At 31.5% G+C, this 13395-nt stretch overlaps 1 protein-coding gene across 1 annotated transcript; it reads right to left on the bottom strand.

The window, feature by feature from the left end:
• Positions 1-5769: 5769 nt before the first annotated feature.
• Positions 5770-12347, bottom strand: LOC148276284 (uncharacterized). The gene is made up of 2 exons (XM_088234486.1): positions 12250-12347; positions 5770-6843 (listed from the first exon to the last, which is right to left on the bottom strand). Exons 1-2 carry the CDS (start codon positions 12259-12261, stop codon positions 5860-5862), a joined length of 996 nt encoding a protein of 331 aa, XP_088090612.1. The 5' UTR covers positions 12262-12347; the 3' UTR covers positions 5770-5859.
• Between the last annotated feature and the right edge of the window lie 1048 nt (positions 12348-13395).

The raw sequence follows: 13395 nt of genomic DNA, 5'->3' as shown, positions 1-13395 counted from the left end.
TATTGTGTTTCAAATTATCCGTTGACTTTTACAAACGATGGAGTTATGAAAAAACTAGATTTATATTTGAGCACTATTTTAGTGGATACATGTGAACTAAGTTTTGTCTGACGTTTCGACCATTAACTTCATCCTGAATCACCCAAAAAACACTCCATCTTTAACAATTAATCAGTGACCTTGAAATAATAATATGTACTGGAAGAGGACATTCACAGTACACTAGAATTTCTATACATGTTGATGGGAAAAAGGCTTAGTAACTGATGTGCCACTATAGCTGAATTTGATTTATACATATTTATTTATTTATGGCATTAAGCTACATCTAGAAATAGTTCATTTTGAGAAATGGCTGACTAAAGTTTTGACTCATCTAAATTGATTTGTAACAATTTATATTTATATCACCTTAACTCTTTAAAGGACAAATATTTTGTGTTGATTTACGTCTTGCAAACCTAATGAAATATGTTATTTTTTAAGATAACAAACCTATTGCATTAAAAAAAGCTGAGCGGAAGACTGATCCACCAGTGTATGTTATTACGATACTCTTGTGACATAAGCCTTATTATTCATATGAAATAATAAATACATACCTCAATTTTGGTGGCATATTTATGTACCACTTTGTTCTAGGTGTCCTATAAAGAGTCAAGTGAAGTATATTATATATTTGCCGCCGCCAAATAGTTCAATCAGACAATCAACAGAGCAGCTAAGGTGTTCATTAAATGCCGGCATTCACCTAAATGGCTAGGCCGTTCATTGAATGAATTAAGATAACTCAATTTCAACGTGTAAGCTAGCCCTTTGGAAATGGCTGATCCAAAAGCCGCCGGATTAGGTTAGGATGGGTTAAGTTTAATAATAAAAAATACTAGTTTTTTTAATTTAACTATTGAGTTCAGTTAAGGGTTAAGTTAAGTAAAAACTGTTTTTTAAAAAATATTATTAAACTTAACCCAACTCATCCTAATATAATAAATTAAAAAATAAAATGATTATTATTGTTGTATTAAAATTAAAGGGGCTAAGCGATGTTCAGCCCTTTCGTTAAACGTTCATTCAACGAATGGCCTAGCCATTCCAGTGAAAGCCGGTATTTAATGAACAGCCTAGCCGCTCTGTTGAGTGGCCAATTTAACTATTTAGCGGTGACATAAAATTTTTATAAAACACATATGTACACAATGGATTACTAATTTTAGGAGTAAAGTTGTTTATGCAAATTACTACGTTTTAATTAGTTCTGGAGCTGAGAGATTGTGTTAAGTTATTTTCTTATGAAAACTTATAAGAGAAAACCAACATACATTAAGAGTTCATTAAACTTCTTAGATTTTCAAGGCCGTTTAGATGCACAATAAGTTTTTCTGGGTTATTATGGCGTGTGTCGTTTGTACTATTTACCGATGTTTCGGACCGCATTACAGCGTTCATCATCAATAAATAATACGAACGACATACAGCATAAAATAACCCAGAAAAACCTTATTGTGCATTTTTGGAGTTATTTATACCTTTGTAGAATTGAAAAGGAGTGCTTTTTTAATATATGTACCTATAATGGGCAATATACCTCAAAACTTTAAATTTTCAACTTGTCGTTCTACGGAACTGACCCTTCACTTTTTTTTCATGGAAATTGAATGTAAATTTTGGCATTTACATCAAAAACATTATTGTTCAACTTTCATAAAATCAATGGATATTACAAAATTTAACTAATTTTTAAGAATTTTTGTTAGATTTAGCCAAACCTTTATTGCCCTAATTTTAAGTTTAATAAGAAACCTGTCTTACCTACAATATTTTGGAATGAGGAAGTTCAATGCTACGGGAAATTAGGTATAAAAATGTTTTATTACGTGCGATAAAAAAATTAGACCATTTAATTGTATGAAGTTTCTTAAAAACATATGAAAAAAGTTATAAAAATGATTTTAATAAAAACAAAGTACTTTAAACGATTTCACTAGGTCTTCCGAATCAACAAATGATGAAGTGTTGTGATAGATTTACGGTTTATGGGAAGCCAATTCATCAATCAGCAGAACTCACCGAAGAGAACTCGTGTCGTCTTTATAATTTTAAACATTTTATAATTGTAAAAAAATATTTTTTTAAATTACCTAGTAAAACCACCTTTTTACGTTTTTCAAAAAAAAAATTATAAAACAGGAAAACGCTAAGGAAATGAAAAATGTATGGAAAAAATAAGAACTACATAAAAATAAAATTTATTTGCCACACTATAGTGTACATATGCTTCCAGAAAAGGTAAAAACGGTAATAAGAGGAAATTGACAATTTTTTTTTACCTATTTTCAATGATTTTACTAAAAATATTTTTATATGTTTTCAAACAAAATTATGTAATCTGTTTCTTTATTTGATCTGAAAACAGCATGTTAAAATTATTTTATGTGTAAATAAAGAAAAAACAAAAATATATTTTGAAATTTTCATAAAATAACATAAAATATTTTTTTCCCTACATGTTGGGAAATTTTATTTATACGGTATCACTTTTTCTATGGCATCGCTAAAAACAACTGCCATATGGATCGCGGCAATTTTTTTTCCACCATGACAACTTTTTTATAACTTTAAATATTTCTGTTGTTATGTTTTAAGCATCGCAATTTAATGATATTAAAACTTTATTGTTTCTTCTTCTGAACGTTTGTTAACTGCGTATCACGATTGGTACAAGTCAATATGGCGTTTTTGTTTAAATGAAAACAAAGACTAACCCTAAAGAAGACACTTAAACAAACAAAAGGTCAATTACACTGTACCTGCTTTGAATTTAGGTTAAGACAATAATTTATCCTTTATTAGTTGTTTACTTGTTTTTATTCTTCATTCGCGTGGCACACGCCGTGGCGCGTGGGCCGCAGCATCATTATTATGACATAATTTTGGCTTTTTTAACACATCAAATGCATTCCGAAAATTTTTAAGCGTAAAACCGGGGTGATGAAATATGTAAAAAACGTTAATAGGGGGGGAATATTTGTATGAAAATGTGTTAAAAAAATGGGTCCTGAACATTTCGGTGTAAAAAAGCGGGAAAACGTAAAATCGAGGAACGTAATAACAAGGTTTTACTGTATATGAGTTAAAAATGTTGTAAACAATTGACCAGTTCTGAAGATGCTTTCTGAGTAGAAAGCGCTGGTTGGTCAAATAAATTAATGTAACAAAACTTAACCGGGGAATTTTATTGACATTTATATTAAAATCGTGACTACTATTGGCTTTATTATCTTGGTTACTTTACTTATTCAATAAAAAAAATGAATTTTCATTTATATACACATAGTTTTATTTATTCTTTCACAATTTATGTATGAATTGTTTTACGTCAAAGATAATATTCCCTTTCCTCACTTGGATGTCCCGTGCCGAGGTAAACATTTTTTATCATTTTGAAACATTCCTTAAATATGTATTAAACATAATAAAATCACAAATAACTTACAAACAAAAACACTTCTTTGCCGATTTTGGCCTGATCCACTCATCAATCCGTGCGCAACCCACCTCCATGATCCATTTCTTAATAACATTTTTTTAATGATAGTACTTACTAATAATTGTCCTTATGGACAATGGAAGTAGCTTGTACAATTTATAATGATAATTTATTTACAATTTATAATGATAATTAAGGTTATTAACCATAATATAAGTATACAACGTGAAAATACAAAAATAAAAAATACAATAAGAAAAAATAAATTTTGAAAAATGAAAAACAAATAAATAAATAGTTAAGAAAACACAAACAGTAAAAACATATTAGTTATGGTGTGTATTGCTTACATTATTTACATTTAATGCATTTTAATTTATCAACAATATTTTGAGTTTGTCCAAATTTTTGTAGACAAGGGCTGGATTCAACTCCCGGGGAGCTGTTAATATTAACACATTACAACAGAGGTGAAGAACATTTTAGAGAAGGTAATATAGAAGTCTAGGCATCTACAGGGCTTATGACCTGTCATTGGCTGGTTTAAGTGACCATTTTACACAATTTGTAACATTCACCATTCTGCCCATATTTGAACATTTATATTCCTCCAATCCTTTCATCTATTGATGTTTGTGAAGTCAAAGAGCTGTAGATGCCTAGACTTCAATATTACCTTCTCTAAAATGTTCTTCATCTCTGTTGTAATATGTTAATATCATTTAATTTTTTTCGATTGAATCTTCCAAATATTTATTTATACTATAGAAACATGTATTTATTAGAAACATTTTTAACACTCTTGCAAATTTTTTAATAAAGTTTATATCCTTAATTATTTTGGGAAGCTAATTACAAATTTTTACTACAATGCTTATGGGTCCTCTTTGTATAAACGATTGTTTCGCCAATGGAATTTTTAATTTACTTTTATTCCTGGTGTTATGTAAGTTTCTTTTTTCCAGTGTACTAAAATATTCAAGTCTTAATTTAACAATAATTATATAAATACCCGTTATTGTTAGTAAATTTAATTGAATAAAAATTGGCTTGGATGTTGCCAGGTAATCGGCATTTACCATTTTCCTTACACATCTTTTTTTTTTAATTTTAAAAACCTCCTGCACATTAGTAGAGTTTCCCCCAAAAAATTATACCAAATTTCAAAATTGAATATACATATGCATAATATGTGGACATAACACATTTATTGTATGCAATTTTATTCAGTTTTATGGAGAATTAGACCTAATGTCTTTGACCGAAAGTTATGCCGATTTTTAATTGCTTTTGCCGCATCAGGGTTGAATGTCTAGTAACTCTGGTGTTTGTATTTTGCATCATGGGAGGTAGTGAATCATTTTTGCATGCTTGTAGTAGTAGTAAAACTTTTATAAACATTTTCATAATCCAATTTTTGATTCGACAGCAATTAAATCTAATATCGTATGTAAAACTGAATAATTAAATAGTATACTACATTTTCCTTCAATTTCTTGTAGATTTGTTTTTGAGAAACACACAGTGAAAAGCTGATTTATACAATACTCAGTTCATTGGTTTCTTATCTTGGGTGTTATTCTGAACCAAGTCAAACTCAACCCTGTGGCGATATTATGAATCTTCTCTACCCCCCTAGAGAGCGATTTATTTGAAGATTTTTCATTTTTTAATGCGATGAAACTTCATGCCACACTCAAATGGTCTTAAAAATTTAGACTTTCCTAATCTATTATGTTTTATAATGAATAATTCTATTTTATAATTTCTCTATTTATAATAGTTGAGGTATACCATTTTCCGCTGAGCCTAATACTTTTATTTGAAAAAATAAATTAGGATAGCATAGATGTTACACCACATTATAGGATTGATAATAATTGAGCTTTTTTGATACCATTTATAATGTAAAAAATATATGTTCCATAATAAATATCATCCTTGTGTTAATTAGCGCTTTTATTTTAACCCATGTAATTATTTACTACACATTTTATATTAGCTGTATAAAATGTAACTCTGTAATATTTTAAGTTTTACAAATTGTTGCATTCTCCACTCTGGGATATTTTATTATTCTGAGAAGTAATATACCAGAATTTTTTTTTAAATTTCCAAAGCTAAATTTTTACTGTTTTTTTACAATAATTTATATTTTGCATTTGAGTAGTGTATTTCCGAACCCCGCTTTATTCCTATGGTCGCCATAGGAAGATACTGGGTTTTGGAAATAGAGGATTCATTTATTACATTGGTACATAGATAAATTAAAGTCACATAAATAGGTGTTTACCTTTTTTATTTGTCTAAATTAGATATTACAAGACCACATCGAGTTATAATAATCAAATAAATTAATATACTGATCTAGATTACCACTGAACAACCGGGGAAGAGTAGACATTGGGGACTTGGAAGGTTGTGTATTGCAGAGGGGCAGCAGCTACCTTAGTTACCAGGGGGGCAGAATACGAGCTGGTTGCAGCGTAGGAGATTGGGGCATTCTTAACATAGGATGTGATGTAAGGAGCGGAGTAAGCGACGGGAGATTGGTAGGCAGGAACATTGTTGGGGTAAGAAGTGTAAGTCAGAGGATAGGGAGAGTAGGAAGCTACTGGAGAAGAATACGCAGCGATCGGGGCGTATGACGGAACCGGGGCAAAAGACGCAACTGGGCTAGCGTAAGACGCAACTGGGCTAGCGTAAGACGCAACTGGGCTTGCGTAAGACGCAACTGGGCCAGCGTAAGACGCGACTGGGCCAGCGTATGACGTGACTGGACCAGCGTAAGACGCAAGTTGTCCAGCGTAAGACGTCACTGGGCTAGCGTATTGTGCTACGGGACCAGTGGCGTATGCCGAGTTAGGCCCGGAAACAGCTAAGGCGCCATTTTGGTAAGATACTGATGGCGCGTCTACGTATTTAAGAGGAGCCACGTCGGCGGTTTCAACATGGGAAACTGAGGGTGTGGCAAGTACGCCTACTCCATGTGATGCAGCTACGGGTGTGGAGACGGCAAGGGGGACGGTAGCAGCAACGACTGGAGAAGAAATCGCCACACTAGCGATCGGTTCCTTCTTCACGACAGCGTTGAATCCATTCACGTCATCAGCAGTGTAATCTACAGTCCTTTTTGTGCCGTCAGGGTCTACCAAGGAGTAAGATCCCTTCACGACGTCTCCCGAGCGGGTCTCGTACTGACTCTTGAAGTCACCAGTGTTGGTGTCCTGGACATCGTAGGCGAAGGCGTATTGAGGGTTGGAATCGAAATCTGCTTTGACTGCTGATAGGGGCGCCGCGTGGAGGGGCACAACGCTCGCCCTCACGCAGCCAACCAAAGCTACCAGCATTAAAAACTGAAAAATTAAACATACAAAAATCAATAAGAAGTCCTAAAAACTTTAAGGTAAGTTGTATATTTTAAAATTGTCATTTGAGTGGGAATTCCGAGGGCTGAAGCTAAAACATAAAGACATAAAGAGTCTAAACTTGAAGTCTGCAGTATATTTTTATTTATTTATTTAAGTTTATTGGTGTGCACACAGTACTAAAAAAACATAAACCTAACACATCACCAATTATGTACTCAACTCAATATATAATACAATTTCTGAAAAGGACAATTTGTTGTTTGATGTGACGAGAATATGTATAACACGTGACTCCATTTGTGTTGGTATCTTCATAGTTTTGAATAAGGAGTATGGTTTAAGAAGTGATTTGTGTAAAATGTAGTGTTTGTTTTATATCCATTTTTTTTCTGAAAGCCTAAATATTATTAATAGTGGCTAAATATGAAAGGCTAAGTATTATTTTTGTAAATGAGACTCAGCTTCCGTTTGCAGCGGAGAGCTGAGTCGTTAAATAAGTCGAGATCTTAAATCTTCTCAATTTTTGAAAAATGAAATATAACTGTTCCTGTTATTTACCCGAATATTTCAATTTTGGGGGGCCATTTTAAACGTGTTGTAAATAACTCACTGTAAGGAAATGGGAATCAAGTTTTCGTACCCTGATCCGTGATTCCACGAATTTATCCACGGGACCATAGGATTAGCTGTTTCCGGACCTTTCAACAACCAGGCTCCGGAAACTTTTTTTAAATACTATTAGTTTTGAATCTCCCGCGGTTTTTTTCTTACTACACCTGGAGCTACGAGAATATTTATGCGGAAATAGGGAAATATCACTTAATAATAATAAAACTACGAATACCGATAAAAATATATAAAATGGAAATAGAATAATTCATTGTATTTTCAAAATCAATATGGATATTCTGGAGAATTGTTTTCATACATAAATGTAAAAAAGAAATTTAATAAAATACGTTTCTAGAAAAATGTGACGAGTTTGGCCTTGGTTGTCGTGGCGTCAAGGTTTGCGATATTATTCTAAACAAAGTTCAATGGCCAGGAACAAATAAACATGAATCGTGACGTATTAGGGGCGTGGCCAATGGAATGACCGTTTTTGCGGGAATTCAAAATTACAAATTTAAAAGTATTTTTTACGCTTCTAATAATTAACAAAAAAAATTTTTAATGGACAGTATTTCATAGACCTTTATTAATTTAAACATGTAAAAAAAAGTTATATTTCCCTATTGTGTAAAAAAAATCTCAATAAATATTGCGAATAGTGGGGGTAAAGAGGTCCGTATCCCTCGTTGTCCAGGGGCTCGAGAATTCTGTCACCGAACCCGATGCCATACGACGAAATATTTAAAAAATATAAACCTTATTTAAAAACGTGTTTAAAAAAACATTCTTGAGAGTTTTAATGGCCGATTTAATTATACAAGTGTAGGTACCTACTCGATTTTCTATGCAGGCGAATTTAAGAGGAACTAGCGAGGCTGCCTCGTTATTTATTCAACACTGGTGCTTCAATTTCTTTATACTGTAGCTACACATTTACTTAAGCCCGTATTCCAATGTCAAACAGAATTATCTTCATTTGTCTATGTAGCGAATTTCCCGTATGAAAAAGTAAATATTCAGATAATTATTTTTAAAACATCTTTAATAAATTTTAGGTAAATGACGAAGAAACTTAAAAATTTTACACAAATATACGCATTTTTGGCCAGAAAACTCGATATTATTTAATGAACAGTAGTTAAGGTGATTCTAAAGGCAAATATAAAACTAATTATTCATAGATAACGCTTTTATAATTTTTAATTGAAAAATGCCATTTTTACTTTAGTTAACAAATGCCATGACAATGTAAATTAGGTCCATTTCACAAAATGGTGTACGAAACAAAAAATAAGATAAGTATGTTATTTTATGTTTTGTACACAAAATGTTGTGAAAATAACCTCGATTATAGTGTTATGGTATTTGTTACAATCAATAAAGTGTAAAGTTTCCGCAAACCAAGTTTTGTAAAATTTGCATAGGAAATAAACGTAAAAATTGAATTTTTCAATAAAAAAATATAAAAATGCCATGTATGAATAATTAATTTCATATTTTCATTTAGAATCACTTTTTTATTTTTTTTAAAAAGAAAAAAGAAATATTTGCGTTCTTATGATTTACCCAAATATTTCATTTTGAGGGCCATTTTCAACGAGTTGTAAATAACTCACTATTAGAAAATGGAATCGAGTTGGGGTAGAGTGGGATTCGAACCACGGACCTTTGGTCCGTGAGTCCGAGACACTAGCCACAGGACCACAACCCGAACTAAACTTTAAAGATAACTTTATAAACTTCCTATTGTAATCGAGGCCCAAGTCTCCTCCATAACATATATCTTCTTCAAACCGCAAAAATCCCTCGCGGTAATCGGAGCCCAGGGTTCGTATTCTAATGACATGTTAAATTTTATCTACAAAATAAAACTAAGTTTTATGTATGAATAAAAGAATATGTTTAATTTTTTTTTTTTTTAAATGTTAAATAACAGATTTCCGACGAAGATACTTTTCGAACATAAATAGTGATGTTATGTTATACCAATGAAGATAATCGTGCACATTTCGACCCTTTGTTCTACTAAATTTATGAACGAGTTATTTATTGAGTAAAACAATCAAAATGCGTACCTACTATGAGTTATAGGGGCCCCTTTATTGTTTAGTGTTTAGCGCAAAGGCCTACAATGCAAGAGGTCCTAATTTCGATTCTCGACGTGGTTGACCTGAAATATTTATTTAATAGGGTGTTTTTACACTGCAATATTTCGTATTCTCTGGACGTCTTGACTGGAATCTGAAGTGTAAAAAGTCTAATCACATTACCTTCTAGTATAATTTTGTTTAAAGATTCGTTACATCATAATCATAATTAAAAATAATAAATTCTTGATTAATTAATTTTATTAACATATCCACTATCCACTATAATTATTGAAGCTTATTTTATAAATGGACTGTATCAATAAATATGAATGAAAAATTGACTGTTTTACCTGTTTTACGGAGTCGTGATTTGAATTATTCTGAAAACGTTTGGACATACTCAAAACATTAATGATTAATATTAATTTATAACAGCTAATATAAAGATACATTTATATTTTTAACGGTGACCTTTTCAAAACATATTTAATATTAATATGTTTTCATACAATCCCCCGACAGTTGGTGCACAACTTTAGCTAACTTTGAACATGAACTTTCGTAGCATAAATTGAACGTGTGAACAACCTTTATTCCACAAATAGGCATTATATAAAGGATGCTTTTTTAGAGATAGAACATTCGATAGGTCTTGTCAAATTAATGATGACAGTATTTTTTTTTTATTTGTGCTCCATAACATTACTCAAATTCAAGGAGGAATATAAAGGGGAGATTTGGCGGTTCAAAGCCCCCTCCATCGAAAATTAGTTTATACTAGATACCAATTATTTTTTTTGAACTTTACCTTATAAATATGAGATACTTAAAAAATAAAGATCAATGGGAACACTAAGTTCTCATCGTCATCATTCCCCTTTCAGCACCTAGGGGTGCATAGGGCACTGAATTTGAAAACCAAATGTAGCGCATTTTGATAATCTGTTACAAGCAGGTAAGGTGATCAGTTTACGCTATAGGTGCCAGTCCGTGAACAATTAAATATTGCAGTTTAAGCAAACCTTAAAAACAATAGTTCACTTCTAATATTTTATACTAGGAATCGAACACACCTCACACCTCGAGAATGGTAAAAGAACGTGGTGGTCTTGTTTCCACTCGATTATCTTATTCAGGATTTTAACCTGAGAGCAGTAATCGAATCGAAAATACTCGTCCAGGCTTCTGGTTCTATTTTATACACATAACTCTATTTTTCCTTCTCCTGGGCACACAGAGTTTCCCATAGAGCTTATTATATAACTTTTTCGAGAACACCCCCATGTTGAAGCTTTAAATACGCCGTGCCCAAATTAATTATAATCAAACACCTTAGACTAGAACAACGCTTACGAATTTCGATAATGTTCTTTAAAAATCAGTGTTCAGTTTGACAAACGCATAAAGCTCTTTTTGAAACTATAAATTTGCTGCGTGACAAGTTTGGTGACAATATTATTGTATATGTCAGTTAAGACTCGAGCAACGCCTACAAATTGTGGAAATTTACTTTCAAAATCAGTGTTTAGTTTGCCAAACGCATAAGGCTCTTCGTGAAACCATAAATTTGCTGCGTGACAAGTTTAGCGACAATATTATTGTATGCATCCGTGGTATATATATAATGAAAGTATTGAAAAGTGATATATTGCCCATAAAAATGGTGTGTGTTATACCACACACATTAAGAAACAACGCTGGATATGTTGGAAAAGGGCCGAAAAATTGACCGACAGAATGTGCTAAGTAACGGCTAGTCATGGAAAACATTTGTTACATATAATTTAAAAAAATAAATGTGAACTTTCATTATTTCGAACACAATAAAAACAAACTCAGTTCAACAAATGTTTGCTTAATTGATTGTATCACGCTTAAACAAACAATCGATATTTAATATTTATAGGAAACATGTATTTGTTTATTTTTAATACATATTAAGTTATCGCGTGTATTTATTGAATTATTTTACAAAAGATTAAGAAAAATCTATGTTACTCGTATTTATTTGATAGTTGTTGTAGGGACATATTTGAAATGTAAAATAATGGAAATTTTATGTCTTTAACTATCTGTGTTAATCTGAATTTCTCGAGCTTCAAAAAAAATAAATAATTACAAAAAAAGTACTATGGAAAAAAAAAACCCTACAGTTTATTTTGGCGAACATGTAATGTTATCAGTTTCTTTTTACATAACAATAATGCAAATATTTATCTTTTTGAATTTACGAAAAAAACAATTGTTAAAATTGAACACATTTAATACACGCACCTATGTTGCCATCATTCACAAAATAGTTCGCCAATCAAAAACGCTTGTTTAACCGCAGTAGAAAAAAACTCATATTTCGTATAACTTGAAAAAAAAGGTTGGCGCGAAATGATGACACAAGACATGTGAAAAAAATTGGCGTAAAAAAACGCGAATTTAAAAATAGAATAGTATCAAATTTACAACAAAAACACTACAGTTCGTCTTTAAATGAGGGAAAACAAAGTCGATTTTTCTTTATGAAGAGAAACGATTGAAATAACAGTAGACATAAATACTGAATAAGTCACTTTTACGAATAAACAAAAATCGTTCGAATTATTGATTTTATATTTCTGTTCGGTTGGTTATGCGGTACACACAATAAACTCACTTTCCACAGAATCGATGTTAAGAGAAATTATTCACAATCTACCTTGAAAGCCATTTCGAATCCTTCGTGTCGACTGAAACTATCTCGAATGTTAGTCCAGGAGTCAGGATCCCGTTTATATATCTTTCCTAAGTCCAATTTTGGTCTTCATCTCTGTACGAGCAACAGGCACGCCTTCGTATTTTCGACCTACACCGGTTTTGTCCTTGCTCGATAAAAATTAACGGATGTCAAACACATTGGTGATAATCTATTTTTTTCGTCTGGGATTTATATGATACAGTAAATTAAAGTTTAACGCGAATCCTACCAAGAGGTATCCGGATCTAACGAAATAGCGCGGATACATTTTGATTAATGGGCTCATTTTATGAATAAATCAAAGATTTTATGAACATAAATTTAGCCACATGGTATAAAAAAACTACTCCTTATAACGTGTATTTTTATATTTAACTATTTTAAGATATAGTTTTTTTTAAATATGTGGAATAATAGCAGCTTTTTTTACAACGTTTAAAAGCTTTTATTGCGATTATTCATAAACATTATTCATAAACAGTTATGCAATGTTTTTACGCCAACCTTTTTTAACTGTAAAATACTACGTCTGCAAAAATAATGAACACTGATTTTATCACGATTATTATATTATTTTAATTACAATAATTATTTATACTAACAACTCAATACTGAATCGGCTACGTGCTCTAGGCTATAAACACTCAGATTTACGAGACGTATTTCAGATGCAATTTCAAACATATTAACACTTACTGACAAAACATTTCTGTGCTACTCTAGAATATAATCAATAATTTTGAATCGGGTTGTGGTCCCGTGGCTAGTAGAATCATAGCTCAAAGGTCCGTGGTTCGAATTCCACTCTACCCCAACTTGATTCCCATTTTCAAATAGTGAGTTATTTACAACTCGTTGAAAATAGCCCTCAAAATGAAATATTTCGGTAAATCATAAGAACGCAAATATTTTTTTTTATTACAAAAAAAATTCAAAATTACTAAGTTCTCAGTAAGAACTAAATATTTTATGTTAAAACCGTTTATTACAGAGCGTATTTTTTATATCTTTTACAATTATTATACGACCGTATAATAAAAAAATCTTTTTTCCCTTTTTTTCTTGACAGTTATCTTTATTTTGTAAATTTAGGTTGATTTTCCATAT

This window comes from Micrasema longulum, unplaced genomic scaffold (genome assembly GCF_059751315.1).
Source record: "Micrasema longulum isolate JH-2025_06_02 unplaced genomic scaffold, ASM5975131v1 h1tg001246l, whole genome shotgun sequence".
Taxonomy (NCBI): Eukaryota; Metazoa; Arthropoda; class Insecta; order Trichoptera; family Brachycentridae; genus Micrasema; species Micrasema longulum.
This window is presented reverse-complemented; position numbering and strand designations above follow the sequence as displayed.